The sequence below is a fragment of the Bos mutus genome, chromosome 21 (assembly GCF_027580195.1).
Source record: "Bos mutus isolate GX-2022 chromosome 21, NWIPB_WYAK_1.1, whole genome shotgun sequence".
Taxonomy (NCBI): domain Eukaryota; kingdom Metazoa; phylum Chordata; class Mammalia; order Artiodactyla; family Bovidae; genus Bos; species Bos mutus.
The window spans coordinates 21,495,532-21,519,112 of NC_091637.1; the positions used below are offsets into that span (position 1 = coordinate 21,495,532).

The 23,581-nt window shown below is 48.4% G+C and overlaps 1 protein-coding gene and 1 long non-coding RNA gene across 10 annotated transcripts in view; one reads left to right on the forward strand and one right to left on the reverse strand.

The window, feature by feature from the left end:
- PDE8A (phosphodiesterase 8A) overlaps positions 1 to 23,581 on the forward strand; it is a 143,303-nt gene that overhangs the window by 108,984 nt on the left and 10,738 nt on the right. For all 8 annotated transcript variants that reach the window (XM_070358347.1, XM_070358342.1, XM_070358341.1 and 5 more), the window contains 13 exons: positions 639 to 717; positions 2,586 to 2,711; positions 6,109 to 6,197; positions 7,983 to 8,034; positions 8,135 to 8,177; positions 11,449 to 11,526; positions 14,949 to 15,019; positions 15,220 to 15,384; positions 16,190 to 16,238; positions 16,701 to 16,836; positions 18,333 to 18,531; positions 20,381 to 20,598; positions 22,241 to 22,373. In XM_070358347.1, coding sequence (XP_070214448.1) covers positions 639 to 717; positions 2,586 to 2,711; positions 6,109 to 6,197; positions 7,983 to 8,034; positions 8,135 to 8,177; positions 11,449 to 11,526; positions 14,949 to 15,019; positions 15,220 to 15,384; positions 16,190 to 16,238; positions 16,701 to 16,836; positions 18,333 to 18,531; positions 20,381 to 20,598; positions 22,241 to 22,373 — 1,438 coding nt within the window. The remainder of the gene's footprint in view (positions 1 to 638; positions 718 to 2,585; positions 2,712 to 6,108; positions 6,198 to 7,982; positions 8,035 to 8,134; positions 8,178 to 11,448; positions 11,527 to 14,948; positions 15,020 to 15,219; positions 15,385 to 16,189; positions 16,239 to 16,700; positions 16,837 to 18,332; positions 18,532 to 20,380; positions 20,599 to 22,240; positions 22,374 to 23,581) is intronic.
- LOC138984385 (uncharacterized) overlaps positions 20,606 to 23,581 on the reverse strand; it is a 47,954-nt gene continuing 44,978 nt past the window's right edge. For both annotated transcript variants that reach the window (XR_011461644.1, XR_011461645.1), the window contains 2 exons: positions 23,365 to 23,565; positions 20,606 to 20,956 (listed from right to left, as the gene is read on the reverse strand). This is a non-coding gene — a long non-coding RNA (uncharacterized lncRNA). The remainder of the gene's footprint in view (positions 20,957 to 23,364; positions 23,566 to 23,581) is intronic.

Sequence of the window (23,581 nt, forward strand, 5' to 3'; positions counted from 1 at the left end):
ACACTGTCTTTGATTATAGCCATCCTAGTGGGTATGATGTAGTATTTCATTTATTTTCATTTTCTAATTAAAAAAAAAAAAACCGTTGTTACCTGTGTAACTCAAAAATGTTTTCAACCACCAAGGACAGGGAGAATGCTCACAATATAAGGCTAAGTAGAAGCAGGGAACAAAGCCAGTGATCCTGGTGATCTGTTTTGTGAAAAGAATTTGTTGAAGGTGGCAGCTGCAAACGATGGGCCGCCTCTTTTCTGCCAAAACTTGAGTCTGCTTTCTCTTTGAGTCCTCATGAGGACTCTGCACGTGGTGAGAAGGGAGACACCCAGGGAGGTTGAGTCACGTCCCACAGCCAGTGAAGGGCTGTGCTCTGACCCTTGTGTGGGCTCCCCCGGCCCACCTGTCCTTGGAATGGAGAGAAGAGCACCAGGTTGTGCAGAGTCATGATCCCAAGTGGCGGGGTTGCAGGAGGCGTTTATTTCTTCCTTCTGCTTTTTAATCTTCCCCCCTTCTTTTTCTCAAGTTAGCATCAGTTACCTTTATAATCAAAGAACTCAAGTAAGTTAATGTAGTATCCTAAGACTATAATTCATTTTATAATATTTATATTAATCAGTCCTTTTTCTTTTCTACCCATAAAGGGCTTGTAATTCAATGTTCGCTGCATTAGAGAAAAGTCAAGAAGCAATTGAAATTACAAGTGAAGACCACATTATCCAGGTTTGTTATTTTGGAAGTTTGTCCTGCATTTCTGGTTTATGTGCATTTTTAGGGTTGAACCCCTTTGGTATTTTTTTTTTTTTTCTTTCTCTCTTTGAAGTTCAAGGGACCGGTTTTTCCTTAGAGGTTTATCAGAACAAAATCTGTAAAATACAAAGTCTAAGATAAGTTCCCTCTGGGGTAAGAAAAGTTTCTTTCTAATAATTACTTAATGTGCTGGAAAGTATTCTGTAGACATATGGCACTGGTGTTTACTTTTTCTCTCCTTTTTGCTTGTTTATTACGTGAGGAGGGGCTTTTATCCAGGACTTTGGAGCTGGGTGGGGAGAGACTGTTGCAACAAGGAGAGGCCCTGCCCATAAGGGCTGTGTGCGCTTTCCTTTCTTAACTGTTTTTGATGGTAGTTTACTATAGAAACTATAGAAATTTACTGGACACTACTCAAAATTTCAAAAATAATCTAGTAGCTACTTAACAAATTATTAGCAAAGTGGCTTCATATAAGTGACTTAAGATAATATAGCTTTCATTTAAAAATGGTCCACAGTAAAAGGAAATAACCTTTAAAAAAATAGATAAGCAACAGGACCTATAGTACAGCACCAGGAACTCTACTCGGTGTTTTGTAATGACCTATATGGGAAAAGAATCTGAAAAGGAATAGATATATGTGTATGTATAACTGAGTCCCTTTGTTGTACAGTGAAAGCAATATTGTAAATCAACTAGACTTCAATAAAATTAAAAAGTAAAAGAGGGTCACATGGCTTTCAGATAACAGCAAACAGATAACACGTGTTCTAGATGACAGCAAAAGAGGGAGTTGTGCCAGGGGAATGTTCCTTGTGTCTGAGAGTGAGCCCCACTTTGATTTTAGTACTGAGCACTGCAGTTCTTCACTGTAACTGTGACTTTCTTGGTAAAGAGTCTGATGATGTCCACATTCAGGAGTCAGGGCCCTGAGACATGACACTGGCCGGTGGTTGAGAGCACAGGCTTGGTGTCAGTCAGGCCTGCGTTCCATTATTCTCGGCCTCTCCCGAGCTGAGCATCCTCAGGCAGGTTACTCAATCTGTCTGAATCTGCTCTCTCGTCTGTACAAATGGGAATAATATTAATGCTGACAACCACCTGCCTTTCGTAAGAATGTTCTGAGGACTGAAATGAGTTAATGTGTATAACTTGCTTGCTGTGGTGCCTAGCAAGGAAAACAGACCTTAAACAGCATGGCTGTTGTTTATCATCATCATTATTTGTTATTTTTATTAGCACACACACAGCTTTCCCAGGCATTTTCTTGTACTCTTACAGTCCTATTTGAAACTTAACCGTAAAGCCTTATATTTGTAAACACTTCCTCTGTCACAGCCTGCTTTCCAAACTCATTTTTCATTTGCATCATGTGAAAGAGGCTAAATAAATGTTTCATCCCCATTAAACAGGTGTGCAGACTGAAACCTGGGAGGAGCTAAGTGACTTTTGGAAGTAGGGGCTGGGTGGGTCAGACTCCCAGACAGTGCTTTCTTTCAGTATCGAAATCCCAACAGCCTTTGTGCAGCAGCCCCAGCTGTCTCCATGTGCCTTTCCTCCAAGGACATTTAAGTGGGAGCGAGCCTACCACCCTCCCTGGGCCTCAGGAGGACGGGGCAGCAAGCCCAGCCCAGCATCACTAGAGCAGAGGCTTCTCCAGACTCCAGGCTTTTCCTGGGCTTGTGCTCTTGTAGCTTGAGAACCGTCATAGTGAGCGCCAGGCTCCTGGCTTTCTGGGGGGAAAGTATGATGGTTTAGGTTGAACACCTTTGATTGTCCTCTTTACAACATTTCTTTTAATTCACTTGATTTTTTCTTTTGTCTCCCCACCCTCCCAGTATGCAAATCCAGCGTTCGAAACGACAATGGGCTATCAGTCAGGTGAATTAATAGGGAAGGAGATAGCAGAAGTGCCTATAAACGAAAAAAAGGCTGATTTGCTTGATACTATAAATTCATGCAAGGTGAGTAAGAGAGTGGCACCCTGGTCCCTTCCACAAACAGAGAGGGGTGGAAGGAGGTTGAGCACTCACTGAGTACTGCCAGAGCTGGGGGACCTCAGGCCTGGGGAACTGTAGGTGGTGTTATCCCTATTGTGCCCACTTTGCAGATGAGGAAACTGAGGCTAGGAAAGTACATACAACCTGCCCAGCCAGGAAGAGTAACTTTGACACATAAAGTCATTGTTTTCATTTTTGTAATAAGTAAGTTGATCTTTCTAATAATTAATCTTGTCAGTGATGGATATTTCCAGCGGTCAGGGTAAAGGATGGCCAGTGAATCCACACGTTCTCAGAACACAGCTGAGCCCATCAGTTCTCTGGGCCTTGTTCACTTGGTCAGCATTTTTTGAATGTCAGGCACTGTGCGGAATTCCCGTATAGAAAGACGAGCAAAGAAAAACTGCTCAGAGAATACATTCCAGGACACAGAACAGACAGATAAACTGTGACAGGAGAAGTCGCAGTTCCACGGTACTGAGGACAGGCAGAGAGGCGGGCTCCAGCTGGAGGTTGTTTCTCTCTCTGAACCATGGCTTCTGTCAGCGCCTCACTGGCATTAGCTTTTAAAACACGCCAGGAAGGAAAAGGCCACTGCTTTCCATAGTCATTCTCAGGCTTTTCTGCTGGGCTCTTTTTAACTTTTAGGAGTTGGGACAGTGAATGTGATTTTTTAAAACATTTGAGAAATTTGTGAGCTGCTGTCCTGCCGGCCATTGGAGACCCATGGAAGCCCTGTCCCTGGGGCACGTGGCCCCATGCCTGTCTGGTCACCCACGAGGGCAGGCTACCAGCAGGGGCAGAAGGGCTGTGCAGAGCTCATAGCCCCACTTGGCTTGGGCCTGCCAAGGACCCTGTGAGTGGGTGGGTGTCCTGTGCGCTCAGGGGTGGCTTTGCAGTGAGAACAGGGAAGGGACTGGCCAGCTGCAGGGCCGGGTGGTGCACCGTCGGGGAGTAGCTGATGTGGGCGCTGCACGCATCCTGATTTCCTTCAGCTCTTCCTTCTGTCAAGGATGAAGATTTTCTTACCCGAATGAGTGGCAGGTTCTCTGGAAAGAGAAAGAGGCGGTAATAAACAAAGAGAACGTAGGAACTCAGGCCCACTGGTGTTTCTTTGCTGGGCTGAGGGGGCCGTCCTCCAAAGGCAGCCACAGAAGAGCAGCCATGCAGACCCATGGTGGCCTCCCCAGTCCTGGTGCCCAGGTCCAGGGCAGCCACGGGGTCAGCCTGCGGTTCTGTCGCAAGGCTCTGTGGGGTGTCACACAGACACGAGGGCTCTCGCACCCCTCCATCTGGCAGCAGCAGGGTCAGTGAGGCACTCCTCTCCCTCTCAGGAGAGCAAGTGGAGATGGGGTGGGATGGGGGAATCCAGCGGATTAGCTGCAGGCCCAGGGATCCCCCCAGACCCCTGTGGGCAGCGTCTCACCTCCTGAGTCATGCCATGGGGCACTAGGTATGAAGGGCCTCAAACGCAAACAGTAGGACACGTGTTCTCTAACATCTGTGTTTGCTGTGAGCAGAGAATATGACATACTATCCTATTATCAAGCTCTATACTTAACTGCTTTATTTCAGAACGGAGCCAGGGCATTGGTTCTGCATGGTCTTGAGTTCCTGGGGAGAGTGTGAGAGCTGCCACGTGTCTGTCGTTGGTCATTCCTAGTTGGCTGGCCCTGAAGCAGGACAGACCACTTAGCTGGGCAGTTGTTTTTTTTTTTTTTTTGAGGAGAAAGATACATGGCCTTTCTAATGGAGTCTTCCCAGGGAGAAGAAGGGGTTGTTGAGAAGGGGCCAGCCTGGACAAACAGTGGGCTGTGGTCCGTGGAGAGGGTTCAGACCTGTGCTGGGGACTGGGCTGGAGCCTTCACAGGTCAGATGATGGGTGGGGACTTTGGAGTGTCAGGTTCTAGGTGTCCAACCAGCCAGATATTCTTGGGGGCACAGGAGAAATTCCAGTGATGTTCAAATGGAAAATATTGCAAACAGGGAGCCCTTCAGCTTTTTATAATTTTTTTCTTTTGGCTGCGCTGTGCAGATTGTACCCTGAGCAGTGGAAGTGCAGAGTCCTAACCACTGGGCAGCCAGGGAGTCCCGGCTTTTCACCCCTTGTGCCCTCTGCAGCCCGCGGGAGTCTCCCACTCACCGCTCCAGCTCCCCTCTCCCATCCTTTCCTCCCAGATTTACAGGGCGCTTTGTCCCCTGCTGGTCCCTCAAAAGCTCTTGTGTCGTTGCGCATCCTTCCTCCTCTGCATACATGGCTCCCATTCCCCAGTTTTCACCCGAAGGTCTTTTCCAAGGTTTGTCTCAACACCTGCTGTCATCTTGGAACCAACATGTAGAGTGATGATTCTCTCTCATCCCCCACTGACAGAAAACCCAGTGTCTCTGGGTCCTCATCTGTCTTTGCTTGTTGACTGTCTTCACACTTGCTTGGACTTTGAATCCTGGAGTGGTTTTGGATTCTCCCTCGCCCTTCGTCCCCTCTTTATCAAATCCATCAGCAGGGCTGGGTCCACGGCCTGGTGCTGAGCACACTCAGGGCCTCCTCCCCACACTCCGAGACAGCGGTGGCTGAGCGCAGTGAGGCCTCCCGACCCGGGACCCACTCCCAGGCAGTCCCACGGCTGCTGGAGACGGTCTCGCCAGGTCGTCGCGCTGATGACGTCACCCCCTCGTGGAGCGCTCAGGTCCCTCAGCCTGGCCGCCAGGATTCCATGGTCTCACCTTGGTCTAGCTTTTCTGGTCAGTAAACGAAGGCCCCAAGTGGTCCTTGACCGTTTACCATGTGCCAGCTCTGTGCTCACCCTCGGGTAGGACAGCTGGATGGCGATGATGGAATTGTTCAGGCCGCGGACCCCACCACGCAGGGCCTGTCCCAGTAGTCAGAGACGTCCCGCTCGCTGCCGAGCTGGCTCTGGAGTAGAGGGAGGTGCAGGCCTCGTGTCATTCTGAGAGGAGCGCAGACAGACAGACACGTGCCAAACCAAACAGGCCACTTACTGGCCGTCTGTGTGTCAGCACTTGGTGAGGAGTTTGTGAGTGTTACAGATTTTCTCTTCATGATAGCTTTCTAGGTAGGACTTTGTTATTTTCAGGATCTGAAACTTTGACTTCTGTTGTATTTTTGCTAAGAAATAGGATCTGTGTTGAGTAAATACTTTTTGTTTCCATCTGACTGGAAAACTTACAGGCAACTCTGCTATCTAAGCAGAGTCACTGGCTGAATTGTCCTCCTGAGCTGGATCTTGTTCTCCTAATTGCTCTAGTGGCCACTGGGAGTGAACAGGAGCCTGGGGTGGAGGATGTTCTTAGGTTCATGTTTGGAACACAGTGTATAATGATGCTCACATTCCATTTATAGGAATGGCAAGGAATTTACTCTGTCAGGAAGAAAAATGGAGATAACGTACAACAAAATGTGAAGATAATACCTGTCATTGGACAGGGAGGGTAAGTAGAAAAAACAAGTACTTCAGTCGGTATACCATGTTTGGCTTATTGCAGCATATGCTTTAAATACTTAAGTAAGCTAAGAACTGCACATGGAAACTTCCAAGAAGGACTGGTAACCAGGTCAGTTACCACCAAAGTGTGACCTTCCAGGGTGGCTTCCCCATGGTCACAGCCCGACCCTCCTGCTGGCAGCCCAGAGCCACCAGACTCCAACAGTCCTGCTTAAGCTGTGTGAGCACATACATAAAAGATGAAAGCATTTAAATCCGATGCCACCTCACTGAGTTTTGTGCCAAGAACACTCACTGGGACTCTATATTTAAAAGTTTTCTGTCTGGCTTAGGTAAAGAATCTGCCTGCAGTGTAGGAGGCTCAGATTCGATCCCTAGGTTGGGAAGATCCCTTGGAGGAGGAAATGGCAACCCACTCTAGTATTCTTGCCTGGAAAATCCCATGCACAGAGGAGCCTGGCAAACTACACAGTTCATGGGGTCTCAAAAGAGTCATACATGACTGAGCACATGCACACATCTGGTTTTGGTAGCCTCTGTATCATTTCTGCACAGAACTATCAAATTAGATAAAGTATTTCCAATACTGTCATTTATAGAAACTCATATGAAACAGGTGTGACCACAGGTTGGAAAAGGCAGTATATATCAGGAGCCTAAAAGTGTCATAGTTTGTCTCGGAATCTATGTTAAAAAATACAAACAGTGGAAAATTGAGTGTGAATTGCAGAACACTCAACAATAAAATACACCACAATTAGGAATGATGATCATAGAGAATTAAATCACAGGAGAAAATGTTTATGATGAATACAAAAGTCAAATGTAAAATCATACCTAGTGTATGTTCTTGGTCATGAAGACGAGGAGGAGGTGTGGAGACAGTGTTGTAACCACGCTGCTGTCTGGGAGCCCTTCCCTCCCTGGGCAGGTGCTCAGGGCCTGCTGGGCGTCCCTTCTCCTCCTCCTCACCACGGCCCTGCAGTGGTGGCACTGTGACCGTCTCTGGTTGACAGATGAGGAAGCTGAGGCTGAGAGAGGTGGGCTCAGCCCAGGGCCTGGTTACAGCGCTTGGTGGAGCCGTGCTACAGACCCCCACACTGCCCATGAGGCTCATGTGTTGGTCAGCAGACCTGGTTGCCAGCTGGCGACTGCCTCAGGGAAATGGCTCTGTGTGCGCTCTCTGTTCTGACTCTGCCTTTTTATGTCCTTCCCTCGTTGGGTGGGGGCTAACTGTGTAGGGATTGGATTATCAAGGGGAAAAGCTGAAAAATGGAAAGAACAGTAAATAAGTGAGGAGAGTCAGCAACTCGCAAGAGAACCTCAGCTGCCTGGTTCTAGACGCGCACATTCGACCCCAGAGGGGCCTGTGACTGTTTCCACGAGTGTTGTGAGCAGACGCAGCTGAAACTCGAAGACGAGCATCAGAGTAAAGGCTTGTAAACATGAAAACATGTGACAGAACTAAAGGCTTTTGGTTGGCTAACGAGGAGTATATTTTTGAAACCTGGGTATTTTTTTTATTGTATGTTGTGATGACTTGGAAGGATTTTGTTATTTTTACTGAAGAGTCAGTCTCTCTTCTCCAGAAACACCAGGGAATGCATGTGGACTCTTGTTTGTTTATTGGCAGCCTTGAACACAAGCAATAGAACTGCTCTCTCCAAGCCTTGTGTGTGTTGTGAAAGAGAGATGCTTTTAGAAAAACTAGCTAGCTCTCCACCAGAATTGTGGGCCAGGAGGAATATAATGCATTGTTTTCTACTTGCAGAAAAATTAGACACTATGTGTCCATTATCAGAGTGTGCAATGGCAACAATAAGGTATGTAGGGGGGGCCCTGGGGGCCCTAGGGGCCCAGCAAGATTTCCCTTACTGCGTCACCAGGCACTCAGAACTAATGGCTTCTGATATTCATTTCTAGGCGGAGACGATAGCTGAATGTGTTCAGACGGACAGTTACGCAGGTACGGTGCCCTGTATTCATCCTTAGGGTTCATTGAGCTTTGGAAAAACTGAAAACAGGCCCTACCTCCGATGAGCTCACCTGGTGCGTAGGTGGGACTGTGTTTTCCTAGCGCTGTAGCAGCATCTCTCTCCCTGACTCCTGGGTCCTGAGCACAGGAGGGCATTCTGACAGGTGTCCTGGGCAGGTCTTACCTCCAGTGCGTGCACGTCCGTGAAGTGTGTTGAGCAGAGTGTGGTCTGTCAGCCTGATGCTTGAAGAGGCAGTGGTGTTGGTGTCGGACCACATGTCTTCAGCAGGGACACCCCATCAGACCTGCCTCACCTCAGGGCTGTCTCCAGAGGACTTAAGTGCGGGAGACACCTTACAGACCAGGTTCCCTTTTTACAGACAAGGAGATGAAAAGCCCCATGATTTGCTCCCGGACATCTAGCTACGAAGCGGTCAGCTGGCACTCAAGCCCAGATGGCCAGCTCTAGGAGTCTGAGGCACGTGCTGGGACAGTTCCCCGGGGCGCCCCGGGAGTGATCAGGCTTTAACCTGAAAAGAAGAGGGCCATGTGGACAGAGGGGCACACAGCACGTGGTCGAAAATGACCGTTACTGGGGAGGAGGGCAGGGGAGCGAGGCAGGTTCCAGACAGGGAGAGGTGGACTGGAGGGGAGGGGACGGGTGCAGAGGAAAAGTGATCTAGACGGAAGAGGGAGAGTGCAGAGTGTGTTCTAGAAAGAGCGGGGTGACGTTCCGACCAGTACAAAAGGTGGGAAGGAGGTGGGATCGTGGAGGGTCCTTCGGTATTGGGGGGAAATTAGGATCTCCATCTGGAGGCAGCAGCCTCAGTCGTCTTCACATCCCCATGCCTGCCGTAGAGCCTGACCTGCCCCAGGTGCTCAGCGAATGTTTGCTGAGTGGCAGAAAGGGAGAAGAAGGGAACTGCAGGAGGTCACAGCACAGCTTCTAGCCTGCTGTTTGGACATGGATCTCCTCTGAGCTCAGAGCAAGGAGACACCACAGTCTGAGTGGTTGAGAGTAGGTGTGGCTGGACGGGGTAATGAGCATTTGGGTGGGCACCGTGTCCCTGGTTGGAGGTGGAAGAGCGGAGTCAAGGCTCTTCCTGAGACAGGAGAGCTGTGCCCATGCAGCTCACATGTGGTCAAGACTGCGAGAGATCAACGGCTGGCTGCAGCCAGCACACTGCTCCTGTCCTTGACTGCCAGGGAGTTCCTCTTTATCTCCAAGGTGCTGAGGGTGTTGAGCAGGTGAGCCATGGACTCGGAGTGGTTTGTTAGTGGTGCTCTGGTTTGTGTGTGTGCATATGTGTGGAGAAGCAGACGCGTGTCTGTTGAGCATCTGCAACGTGCTGGCAGTGCTGGTCACCCAGGAAGGGGCGGGGAACGTCATTTCTGCCTTCACGTCGTTCACAATTAGTGAGCTGCAGAGTAAAGCCAGTGGTTCCTGGCGGGGTGGGGTCGGGGTGGGGCTGAGGCATTAGGGGTAGGCTCCCCAGAGGGCAGGATACCTGAACTGCATCTCCAAGAGGACCGAGTGTTAACCAGGTGGAGAAGGCAGAGAGGGAGGAGAAGGCAGCCGGGGAGGGGCGCCCTCCTAAGTGGGGGTGAGCAGTTAGTGCCACGGCAGAGAGGTCTGGGAGGTGGCCTAGCACATCCTAGGTAACTCATGGTAGCTGGAGAGACGAGGTTCAGACACAAGGGACCCTGGGTCCACACTGGGGAATTTACATCTGACCCTAAAAACAGTGAAGCACCATTAAAATGTTCTAATCAGAACAGTGAGCACTGTCTGGAGAGAATGGGTCGGAGAGGGCAAGGTTGGGCCTGGTAGGACCGGTGAGGCAGGCTGTCCCTGTAACCCAGAGGACGATGACAGGTGTCCGAGCCTGGACAGTGAAGGAGCGGGAGAGATGTTTAGGAGGTAGAATCTAGACAGTTACCACACCTGCGCACTTGAGGGAGAGCGGCAGGGAGGCGTCACGGACGACTGGCCTCCAGCTGAGTGGACAGGTAGATGCTGCCCAGTGACTGGGATGAGGAGTGGCCTGGAGAAGACGGCTAGCTCTTCTGAAGCTCTGAGGGCCGTCCGCATGGAAGTGACGAGTGACTGGGGAGGATGGAAGTCTGGGGCTCGGGAGAAAGGCCCAGAATACAGTAGCAGCACGGGACTGAGTAAAGGCTGTAGGGAAGAATGAGGAGACTGTGCTGTCTGAGAAGAGAAGGGGGTGCAGAGGATGAGCCTATGGGAACAACAGGGTGCTGAGGAATAGGAGACTTGGTGATGGAGACCAGGAAGGAACAGCAAGAGGCACAGAGAAAGCCAGGGTGGACGTGTGCGGACCAGAGTTTCCAGAAAGCGAGCTCAGTCTAGCACTGACTGGTGTCTAGTACACAGGTCAGACGAGTCAGGTTACGACTGACTCGAGTCCTTCAGAGGTAGCAACAGGGAGGTCATCAGCGACCTTGGCAAGGTCATTACCAGTGCCCACAGAGAGGAGAACGTACCAGCGAGCAAGTGGAGAAGGTTCTGGATGGTGGAGAGGAGTACCAAGGGCCGGATCCTGTATGCAAGCAAGAGTCCAGGGAGGAAGCCAGGAGAAGGCAGAGACGAGCTCATCTCACGGGGCTCCCAATGTCCTCATCTGTGAAATGAGGACAGGCTGGAGAGGCCTGGCACCACGGGTGACACCGAGGAGGGCTCAGGAAGGAAGGTTACCTTGGCCTTGTCATTGATTGGCGAGGGGTTGCGGGGAGAGAGGAGTCGGACCCCTCCTGTTTGGGCTGGAGGGTCAGTGGTGCCATCCACAGGAAGTGGGCGCAGAGAAGTAGACCCCAGACCAGCGCTCCCTGTCCTGCCTCCAGAAGAGAGGCACAGTCTCCCCCGGGACATTTTAGGGCTTGTATTGTAGAAAAAACACAGAAAAGATTTTTTCACTTTGGGACAAGGGTGGACGGGGATCAAAATTTTCCCACCACTTGCCCAACTATGTAGAAGTAGGTGAAATTCTCCTGAGTTCATTTCTGACAGTTTTTGTGGCCTGAGACCCTCGTTTATGGTGAGTGGAAAATTTTTTGAGAAAGTTGGTCTCCCTTAAACCCAGTTGTTCAGAGAGTTCATCTTGGTGTACTGTGTTGATTTTTGCAGCATCCTAAATGGCATTCTAAATCTTAAATTTTGCCTTTTAAAGCTTTCATATTGGTAATTTTACTAATATGTTGTTAAAATCTCTTCATGGAGGTAATTTATCATTTATTTCCACAGATAATCAGTCAGGCAAACATAAAGACAGGAGAAAAAGCTCCCTCGATGTCAAAACTGTTGCCTCTCGAACAAATGAAGGTAGGTGACAAAGATGAGGAGAAAAACGTGCTCCTCTGAGTGGTGGGCCCGTGGAAACATGAGGCTCCCTTCCTCATCTTGTCTGGGTCACTGCCCCACCCTCAAGCTCAGCAGGCAGGGGGCCCCTATAGAAGTCTGCGTGCGTTTCTCCCTCGCCCCTGACTCCTTTGCCAGTAGGTTCATCTGACCCTTCTGATGGAGTCAGGGAATAAAGAATAGATGCCCCCCTCTGCTGCAGGGGCAGGGGGCAGAGGTGGTACAGGGAAGTGTGTGGGTGCAGGCCTCAGCTTGACCTTGGTTCAGGTCCCAGCTTCATCTACTTTCTGTGCAGCCTTGGGGGTGGACTTGAGTTCTTCCATTTCCACGTCATCAGATGGGGATAATTCTGCAGTCCACAGGGGACAACGTAAGGATTAACTGAGTGTGTGTGGTGCCTGGCAGGGGTCATGGCAGCTGCTGGCACCATCTTCACCATGGTCCTCCCTGTCACGGCCCTTGAGCAGAGCAGAGGTCACTCGGGTGCCCCAGACCATCTTCACTGCCACACTGTGACTCCTCTTCATCCTTTGCATTCCTTCGTCCCTTTCTCTGTTTTGAAGAGTTAAACATTTTTCTTTTAATGTTTTTGGGTTTTAACCTTTGTTCTTTTTGATTGCCTTGAAATTTACATATAATTCATATTAAGTGTTGAGTTCAATAAGTTTTGACAGTTCTGTACCGTTGACCTGTATAGACTGTTACCACCCACCCCAAAATAGATTCAGAAAATACACACCTGCAGGCCTGCACTCGCGCACAGGTCCCACCACACAGAGGCATCCACTCATTTCTTGCACATGAGTTAATCTGGCCTCTTCTTGTGCCTCACAGAAATGGAGTCATACAGCATGCACATAGCATGGCTCCTTTCACTCGTCTTCGCGTCTGGAGGTTCATCCACGTTGCTGGGGGTGGTTAGCAGTTGGTTCTTTCCTATTGCTTGGTAGTACTTCATTGTATGTGCCACGATTTGTTATCCATTCTCTTAGGAATGGTCCTTTTGTGTTGACCTTTCCATTTGAGGGCTGTTAAGGGTAAGGCTGCTGTGCATGCTTCTATGCAGGTCTTTCTTTGTGGACATGTGGGTCCGTCGCCTAGGACTGGCACCTTGGGCCTCTGGGCACCTGTGCACAGTTCTCCCTCATGCCATCCCTCATCTTCGAGCGTTCCAGTTGCTCCTCATTCTCTCACACTGGGTTACACTAGGCTCTAAACTATAGTTACTCTACCAGATGTGATTTTAATTTTAATTTTCCATGTGACACCCCTTTCATATGCCTACTGGCCATTTGGATATCCTCTTCTGTGAAGTGATATACATAAATTTTGCCCACTTTTTTCATTGGGTTATCTCTTGCTTGTTGGTTGTAGGAATTCTTTTCATATTCTAGATGTGGATATAAGTATTCCAGACACACTGATCTTAGTTTGTGGATTGCATTTTCACTCTTAATAGTCTTTTAATGAACAGAGGTTCTTAATGAATCTTAAAGTTCATTTAATCAGTGTTTTCTATTACACATAGTGCTTTTTTGTGTCGTGTTTAAGAACTCTTTCTCTATCCCAAGGTCATGAAGACTTTTCCCACATTTTCTTCTATAAGCCTTATTGTTTTATCTTTCAGTTTGGCTCTATGATTCATTCCAAATCAATTTTTATATTGAGTGAGGGTAGGGATCAAGGATGAATTTTCTCCCTACAGGGAAACCCAAACCGGCCCATCACCATATGGAAAAACCATCTTTTGCTATAGTATCATTCTTGTAACCAGGTGACTATAAATACATGGTCTGTTTCTGGACTCATGGGTTCTGTTTCATTGTTCCGTTAGTCCTTGCTTGCACCAATACCATGATCAGTTACTACAGTTATATGGTAAGTCTTGATATCTGGTAAAGTTCTTCAAGATTATCCTGATTATTCTAGGTTCTTTGCATTTCCATATAGCATTTAGAATCAGCTACTTAGTGTACACACACACACACACACACAACCTCCTGGGATTTTATTTGGGAGTGTCTTAAATCTATAGATCAAGTTGGAGAAACTTGAAATCTTGATAATACTGAGTCTTTCAAAACATGAACATGCTCTTTGTCTTTATTTAGGTTGTCTTTTTTCTCAGCAGTGTTTTGCATTTTCAGTATAGAAGTCCTACACTTAGATATCCATTAGATTTATTCCTGAGTACTGATTTTTTTGATGCTGTCATAATGGTTTTTTAGTTTCCAGTTGTTTGTTGCTAATATGTAGAAATATAATTGACTTTTGTGTATTGACCTTCCACCCAGTAATCTTGATAAACTTAGTGATTGTAAGTGTAGCATTTGTAGAGTCTTTCAGATTTTCTGCAAACATAGTCACAACAATCTTTATTCTTTTTCACTTTATTGTATTTACTGTATTGTTTGGTTTTTATATGTCACCTTCACTATATTTTTTAATGAGAATAAGTCCTGTTATGACATAGTGATAGAATAGTGGTTTCTGGTTTTGGTTTAATGACCTTGTTGGGTAAAATGGAAAGACAGCATCCATGTGCCGGTCACCAACATTAGATTTTGGTAGTTTTTGTTGGTCTCTGCAATTTGAAGCATGTGAGAGCCCCTGAGTAGGTTAGTCCTGGTGGTTTCTCCTCAGGCCCTTGTTTGGTAAAATAAGGCCGACATCTCAGGCGGGTAGAGCAGTGTGTGGTCCTCTCTGGCCCTTGGTAAACAGCATGTGGCTGGACAGTGGGGCTTTCAGGGAGAGACAGAACACCACGTGAGTGTCTTCCTGCCTGTTCACCGCCCGGGCTTCTCCCCACCCCAGAGGAACTGGGTCTTGACAGGAGCAACAAAAAATTAACAAACATTAGAGCATAATACTGCCACCTACCTCAGCTAATCTAGACGGATTAGGTAACTGTCTCAAGCAGAACAGTGAAAAGCACCCAAGGATGCCTTGAAAAACTGAACCAGAAATACAGATTTCAGTTAATTGAGTTGTATGTATTGTTCCTGCCATCTATGAAACAAAGGGCCTGTGTGGCATTGTCTTTCAGAACGTTTCTCTCCTGGGTAGCAGCAAGCTGAATTATAAAACGTTATTGTTACAGACACAGAGGGGCTAATGTGTGGCCTCAACTTGCTAGATTGCTTCCTCTGTTCTCTCGATGGCCTGTGACCTCAGAGGTTCAGTCTAGGGGGTCACATGCCTCCCAGTGCCTTGAACTGAAGGAGGCAGAGTTGGTCTGCCAGAATCCTGGGCTTGGTAGGATGGGGAGGGAGCTGAGCCACCTGGTAGCTCTGGTCCTGCCCCTTCACTCGGGCCTGGAAGAGGGTGGGAGGCAGTGAGTGAGGCCACGCTCACCCTGATCCCTGTACCACCTGGTCTCTCCACAGTTTCCAGCCAGAGACGACACTCTTCCATGGCCCGGATCCATTCCATGACGATCGAGGCGCCCATCACCAAGGTGACACAGTGACCCGCAGCAGTGATGAGGCTCTCCTAGGTGTATGGAGCTGCTGCCTCTGCGGAGGGAGGAGGGTGGCAGGAGCACTTTGGCTTTCTTAAGCTAACAATGAGCCCTGCTGCCAGCCTGACTCTTTGGGTTGCTCTCACATTGCCTTTAAGGTGATGAGAGTCAGGACTTTTCTTTCCGTATTATTATAGGTCATCAATATCATCAATGCTGCCCAGGAAAGCAGTCCCATGCCTGTGACAGAAGCTTTAGACCGTGTGTTGGAAATTCTAAGAACCACTGAATTATATTCACCACAGTTCGGTGCTAAGGACGATGATCCTCACGCCAATGACCTCGTCGGGGGCCTGGTGTCTGTGAGTGTCCTGACAGGCCGCTGGCTCCATCCCGCTGCTCTCATTCGTTTTCTCAGAGGTCACTTGTTGACAAGCTGTCCTACACAGTGCTCTGTGTGTGGGGTCAGCCATGGCGTAGATCATGCATTGCCCAGGCTCAGCTGCCCTCCTGCTGAGCCGTCACCCACTTGCTGCCTATCCAGGGGGGTGGTGGGTACGGGGGACCTCAGCTTGGAACAGAAGGAGGAGAGTGTTCAGGACAGCCAGCTGGTCTGCTGCGTTAGGTCTCCATTTTTACTTAAGGGCTCTACAAGTAGTTGATTTAAATAAAACTTGAAGATTTTGAAAACTGGGGCAGAAAAAAATACGAAGTGTTTCATACCGTGTTACAGAACAGGACGACTGGCTCCCTCCAGAGTGTCCTGTACAGACTAGGTGACATCGTGGGAGGAGGCTGGGGGATCATTTTGTTAGCTGAAGGCTTTGGACCACGGGCTCTAGGTGCCGCCTCCAGCTGTCTAGGATAGAGGCCTCCAGCTCTATGGAAAACAGACCATTCCATTACCATCTGTCACCTTCTGTCTTGGTGACAAAGTTCAGAAATAAAAATTCACCTCCCTGCCTAATTGGTGCTTGCTAAAGCCACTAGATTTCATACCAGTAAGGCTGTCAGCAGTCATCAGACGGGTGATCACAGGGGAGCTTCGGTGTGCGCGTGTGGATGGAGACAGCCGCCCGCAGCTGTCCTCTGTGACCGGCTGTCCTGGGTTTTCAAGGAGTAAGGAATACTTGTGATTTCCCTGTTTATTTCCTTGATTTTTATCAGGATGGTTTGCGAAGATTATCCGGAAATGAGTATGTTCTTTCAACAAAAAGTAAGTTTTTCCTTTTTAATGTATTGGATTGCTATTAGTATTTTAGCTAATACTATTGGGGTTTCCCTGGTGCCTCAGACAATAAATAATCTGGTTGCAATGCAGGAAACCTGGGTTCGATCCCTGGGTTGGGAAGATCCCCTGGAGAAGGGAAAGGTTACCCACTCCAGTGTTCTTGCCTAGAGAATCCATGCACAGAGGAGCCTGGCAGGCTATAGTCCATGGGGTTGCAGAGTCGGACACGACTGAGTGACTAATACTTTCATTAGTATTATAGCCACACTTAAGTAATGAAGATAAAAAAAAAATCTCAAAATTTTTATCTGAAACTTTATCAGTAAGAAGTTTTTGGTTTATCATAAACCCTAAGAAACAAAGCATCCTCCCCCAAAGCTCTGCTGCTCCCCCTGAGGGACAGCAAACGCCGTCAAGCCTGTTGATCCCGTTCTGTTTACCCTGCAGACCTTCAGCAGGCTCCCAGCAGCAGCATTGTCCCCATCTCCCTTCATGATGTTCCATCACAGATAACTCGGGCCATGGAAAAGGAGGAGTACTGGGACTTCAGTATTTTTGAACTGGAGGCTGCCACTCATAAAAGGTGAGCCCACGGAAGCTCAGCAGACCGGGAGTTTGATTCCAAGGGCCAGTGTGGAGAAAGCCTCTCCGGGAGTGTAGGCTCTGCCCAGAGCCGGTCCCTGGTCAGGGAGGAGGCCCCAGGGAAAGAGCAGCAGATACCTTGAGTCTCCAGGGCCTCAGCGTCAGCAAGGGATCAGGGAGAAGCCAAGGGGAATTCGCCTGGCCATGACTGCCACAGAGAGAGAAAGTGACTTACTTGGAGTCTCCAAGTAGCAGAGGTTTTCTTTTTGTAAGATACGGTTATTAATTTCTCCTGTAGGTATTAAGTAGTGATATGTTGACACTGCAGCAGAGTCTCATTTCAGAGCTCAGAACCATTGGCAGTCCAGTGGTTAAGACTCCACACTTCCAATGTAGGGATCTCAGGTTTGATCCCTGGTCAGGGAACTAAGATCCCACATGCTACTCAGCACAACCAAAAAAATAAGAGCTGTCCCCAGATCTTGGTTGCTGTGTTGGTGACAGGCATGGGGACACCCACACTCCAGCATCCTGACCTGAGTGTGGTCCCCTAGAGCAGGGAAGGGTTGGGTTTCCCCTCCCATTTTATACCTCACTGGAGAACACTCAGCCAGAGGAGTGTGGTTGGCTTGGCACACGGGAAGGGCATTCAGACCTGATGCCAGCCAGCGTTGCCCTTCAGGAGGGTGAGGCATCAACCCCAGCAGACAGGCAGAGAGGGGCCGTTACAGGAGACTCGTCAGGTCTCATCCCATGTGGGTGGTGGTCCCTATGACAGCCCCTGCCCTTTGCTCACACTCAGAAGCTTGACTTGCTCTAAGACATTCTGCATCTGTGTGCCCCACAGGGCCAGTGACAGCGGCAAACAAAGCTGTGGGCACTGGTTTACATCCTAATGTGAACTGGGACAGGGCAAGTCTGCCGAAGTCCTGGGAGCCCAGCCAGTTTGGCCACTGCCTCAACAGAGCCAAAAGCAAAGGCCAGAGGCTGGATGACGGTGACTCTCAAGGACAGGCCTCATTTGGCACCAGCTGGTCACCTGTCTGGGGAAACCCCCACCTCCAGAGTGTTGAGACCGTCACATGATGTGTGCCAGCGTCTGGCTTGTGTGCTGCCGTGGGGAACTGGTATCTTCTTCCAACAAGACGTCTGGCCAGTGACACACGTCCAGCAAGGCCACAGGGGAGGACGCAGTTAGCCTGGCAGCACGTTGACCTGGACACCCTCTTGGTGCCGGGAGTACTCTGCAGCAGTTAGGGCAGTAGGAGCACCAGGCAGGTGCCCCCAGAATTGCAGCTGGGCTCTGCCCAGGGCTGGTGCTGGCCACCAGGAGAGAGGGCGACAGGGTGCCCCCTGCAGGCCACCCTCACAGGCTCCACTTTCTGTCCCGCTTACTCCCGGAAGTCTGGCTCAGGTTTGCCTGTTGGATCTGAACAGATCAGACACTCTACCTGTTTCTCTACTTTGATTTAATGCTGTGTATGTTTTTCCCTATAGGCCTTTGATTTACCTTGGTCTCAAAGTGTTTGCTCGCTTCGGAGTCTGTGAATTCTTAAAATGCCCCGAGGCAACGCTGAGATCCTGGTTACAGGTGATCGAAGCCAATTATCACGCTTCCAACCCCTACCACAACTCCACACACTCTGCTGATGTGCTGCATGCCACTGCCTACTTTCTCTGCAAAGAGAGGATCAAGGTGAGCTGTGTTGGTGCCCTGTGCTTCACAGCAGGGGTGAGGGTGCAGGGTATAGGGTGCAGTCTGGCCCGGGAAGGGTGCGGCCTCCTGAGGAGCAGAACCACACCCTGGCTCTGGGGAGTGGATAACTAATTCCAAATGTGGCCCTGGGCATTCCGCCTTCGAATAGGAGCCACTTTAGCTCCAGCTTTGAGGGCTCAGGAGCAAAGGGAATGGGAGTGTGTCACAGTAAGAGTGTCAGAGAAGAAAGTGCCATCCAAGGCACTCTGCTCACTGCCCACTTCCAAACCAAGCTTCCTAAGAAAGCTTTTCACATTGTAAATTGTTTCATTAGGGAAATGTTTGAAGCAGCAACTAGACCTGCACTGCTTTGCCAGAGTATTTGTGTTATTAGTATTTCCATCAGCATCCGCCATAAACTGGCACAGAAGACCAGGGAGCGCTGGTGCACGGCCGTTTCACTTTCAGAAGCACCTGAAAGCGGAAGAATCAGTGAGAATCGGGGCCTCGTGAGGAATGAGACAGGTCAGCCTCCCGGCACGAGTGCAGGGCAGGCAAGTCCAGCCCCCCTTAGCTGTGTTCTTTGGTGGTTTTTTGTTGTTGTTTTACTAAAGGTCACGACTAAGACCGTAGGTAGAACAAGAGTCCAGGGAGAGGTCTGTTCTCATGAAGTGTGAACACAGAGGGCAGAGGAGAGACATCTGCGTCAATGTGGTTCAGCATAAAGGGAACCTAATTTTTGCTGTAATTTAATGCTTTTGAAACTCCCTGATAGATAACATACAAATATACATTCAGAAAGCTATCAATAACTTAATTTTTAACATAATTTACTGATGTAATTCACATCATAAAATTCACCCATTTAAAGTTAAAACTCCCTGGGGACTTCCCTGGTGGTCCAGTGGTTGAACTCCATGCCTCCAGTGCAGCTGCTGCAGGTCCAGCCCCTGGCTGGGAAACTAAGACCCCACATGCCGTGCAGCACGGCCAAAAAACCTTTTTTTTAAGTTAAAACTATTGAATTTCAATGTAAATAAATTTACAAGCCTGGTTAATTAGATACACACCTTTTCTTCAAGTGTTCGTAGGATATTTCCAAAAATGATCTTGATACTAAGACACAGTTTTGATATACTTCAAAACACTTTAAAAATGTCAGCCACTACAAATGAGAAAATATTTCGAACAAATTGGGGTTAAACAAAGAAATAAAACCAAAAATAACAGAAAACAACAAAATGAGAAACCTATGTATCAAAACCTATAGAATGAGAAGAGCAATGTGATCATCTGGGATTGTTCTTTGAAATAACCAAGAGAATTCACTGCAAGTCAGACTAATCAAAATACAGAAAACAGGAATATACACATTAGAAATGGAGACTACTAGAAGAAAGTACCCTGCACTTCTGTACTTAAAGTTTTAAATGAGAACTTTTGGCCATGCTGTATGGCATGTGGGATCTTACTTTCCCAATTGATAATTTTAAATCAAAGTAATGTTCCAAGTAGAAAGTCAATACCTCAGACTAAGGACCTTTTTATGTGATGGGTCTAAAGACAGACTGGCTGAGGAGGTGACTCCGGTCTGGTAAGGACACCCTGTGTCTTGGTAAATCCCTAACTTGTGCGAGACTGAGAATCAGATAATGTTTCCTCTGAAACATGCAAAAATGAAACTGTTTCTGAGTAGAGTTAGGAAAACTGGATTTGCTCAACACTATGCTTTTCTCAGAAGTTTGAAATATTCTTACCTTAAAGCCAGAAGGGCAGAAAGAGAACTACACAGAAGGCTACCTTGCTTTCAGTGCCATGCCGCAATTTTTAAAAGAACTCTTGTTTTCAGCAAACTTTAGACCCACTTGATGAGGTTGCTGCCCTCATCGCAGCCACTATCCACGATGTGGACCACCCCGGGAGGACCAACTCCTTCCTGTGCAATGCCGGGAGCGAGCTGGCCATTCTCTACAACGACATGGCTGTGCTGGAGCACCACCACGCGGCCTTGGCCTTCCAGCTGACCACCGGCGATGACAAATGCAACATCTTTAAAAACATGGAGCGGTAAGAACAGTGAGCTGGAAAGTATGTTTACTTTTGCTCTTTAAAAAACAATTTGTTAAGATATAATTAGGTACTATACAGTTCACCCATTTAAAGCGTGTGGGGTTTTTGGTATATTCCAAGTTGTGCAGTCTTCCGTATAGTCGACATTTACATTTCCATCACCCCCAAAGGAACCTCGAACTCACGAGCAGTCACTGTCCTGCCCCCCCGGTAGGCAGTCGCAGATCTACCTTCCGCCTCCGTAGCTTTGTGAGTTCTGGGCATTTCAGACGATTGGAAGCACCCCAGGATGTGGTCTTCTGTGTCTGGCTTCTTTCACAAGCATGATGTTTTCAAGGTTCAGTTCCGTTGTGTCCTGAACATTTCAAGACAACAGTGTAAGGCTAACACCTTGATAGATTCAGAAGCTGTCATCTTACATCTCTGCCTGGCAGACTCCCAACATACTCTGCCCAGCAAACGTCTCATGTCTGATTGGTGACGCTGTGAGATTAGTGTCTTCTCTTCTTGATGGTGCCCTCACTGTCTAGGGTGGGGCTGTTAGAAGTGATCTGTCATGAGGAATACTTACTAATTGGGATTTTAAGGAAAGTTATTAAACCTAAGGGATTAAAAAAAAAAACCTTTTTTTCTATGTTTTAGAATTTCATATGTGGACTTAAAGGTTTTTCCATAGTTGCTTACATATACATCAGTTATCACTGGAAAATGCACAAGACCCTGACAGCTATGCCTGTCTCCAGGGAAAAGAACAGCATAGCTGCATAGAGTTCAGTTTATACTCTTTGTACCTTTTATGTTTTTAATTAAATGGTTTCCATCCTCAAAACATAAATTTTTAAAATAAATATAAAGGGCTAGAGGAAGAGGCATCAGGTACGCACCATTGATTCTCTCAGCTTTCAGATGGTTCACCCTCTGTTTCTGGGCTCTAAGATTGTTGGGTCTCAAGGTTCCTCTGTGTGGGATATATTCTTAATAACCCCAGCTGGCTATGTTCTAGCTTTTCTTTAATCTTAAGAACTACATGCCTTTTGCTTATGAGAACACTATGAACACTGTATGTATAGTCTTACGCATGTGCTGTGCTTAGTCACTCTGTCATGTCCGACTTTTTGCAGCCCCATGGACTATAACCCGCCAGGCTCCTCTGTCCATGGGGATTCTCCAGGCAAGAATACTGGAGTGAGTTGTCATGTGCTTCCCCAGGGGATCTTGGGATAGAACCCAGGTCTCCCGCATTGCAGGCAGATTCTTTACAGTCTGAGTCACCAGGGAATCCCAAGAATATTGGAGTGGGTAGCCTATCCCTCTTCCAGGGGATCTTCCCAACCCAGGAATAGAACTGGGGTCTCCTGTATTGCAGGCAGATTCTTTACCAGCTGAGCTACCAAGGAACCCCATAGTTTTGCCCAAAGATTCTCATTTTAACTTCTGTTCAGGTTCTCCTTACTAATAGCAGTCTAGGCAGCAACCTTTAACCTTCACATTCTTTAAAGCATGGCCTGCCACTGCTGCCCAGTTCATTAGAATTTCAGCCGCAGTGGACACAGGGCCTAGATCACAGCTGGTTTCCAGGAGCACCTGTCTGGTCTGGATCAGTAATCAGCAGCAGCCTCTCCTTTTTTGTCTGAAACAGGAACGACTACCAGACGCTGCGCCAGGGTATCATTGACATGGTCTTAGCCACAGAAATGACAAAGCACTTTGAGCATGTCAACAAATTTGTCAACATCATCAACAAGCCCTTGGTAGCATTAGAAGAAGAAGAGGTAAGTGAGCTGACTGCAAATGGAGTCTGTGTTTAGGGCTCTTCCTCCTGTGTGTTGTGGGGAAACCTCGGCTTAAGAGATCATGAGTATTATCATCCCTGCACTGGGCTCACTGCATATAAATACTTTTTTAACCAATGGAAATTAAAGTACAAAGACCTGGCAAGACATACAAGAAAAAGCATGACAATTCTGAAGGGACTTGACGATAGAGAGGTGGGCCATTCCTGCGCCCTTGTTCAACAGTTGCCCCGTCCCCCGCCTCTGAGTACTTTGGGGCCAGTTGGAGACCACGAGGTCTCTCGCCAGCCACTGCCCATTGTGCAGCCGACCTGTCCTCTGCTGATTTGTGTCACAGGAGGGTGGGGGTTGGGGAGGCTCCTGGACTTGGACCACAGGGTGCTGGTGGTGTTGGATTTAAGGCATGGAGTCCAGAACTTTCTGGCAAGAGAAGAACATTAACTGCTTCCCCAGACAGGAGCCCACAGCTGAGAAAGCAGGCATTCTGAGTTCTCGGCTCTTTTTCACCACTTGCTTGTCTCTAGTGGGCACAGTAGCCCTCGAGGCGCAGCGCTGAGGACACGGCACAAGGTGTGCTCTGGATAAACAGCACCCGCTACACTAGGTCAGTGTGAGCGCAGCACCCGCCTGAGGCCCACAGCTGCCCGACCACCAACCCCAGGCTCCTCCCCACTCCTGTCGCCCCCTGCCAGTCTTCACCGAGCACAGAGACGACTCATCCTAAGAAGATAGCCCCTGAACTCCAGCTCTACTGCTGCAGCTCAGTTGTTTGGCCAGGGCTTCTGTCTGTCCCTGGCTTTCTAGCTTATCACCCTTCAGACTTGTCCCTGTCTCACCTGAAACCTGCTGAGAACTCTGCTCTCCTCACCCTCTCCAGTCTGTCAGACTTTACGCCCTTTCCAAGGACTCAGTCATTCTCCCATGCACAGATACCCCAGCTGACCCCACCCCACAGAAAGAAACCACGTACCTCGCAGACTTGGCTTCCTCCATTCATTCTGGGAAGTTTCCAGACTCAGCAGAGTTTTCATTCTCCTTGACAGTCATGTTCCTCCTCTCTGCTGTCACTACTTAGATTTTTACTGAGAGACTGGAAACCAGGATCCAGTGGGTCATAGCAGGTGGAAGAAAATAGTCACCCAGCGGGCAGTACAGAACAGTAGTCACACACCTGCACAGAGAGAAGG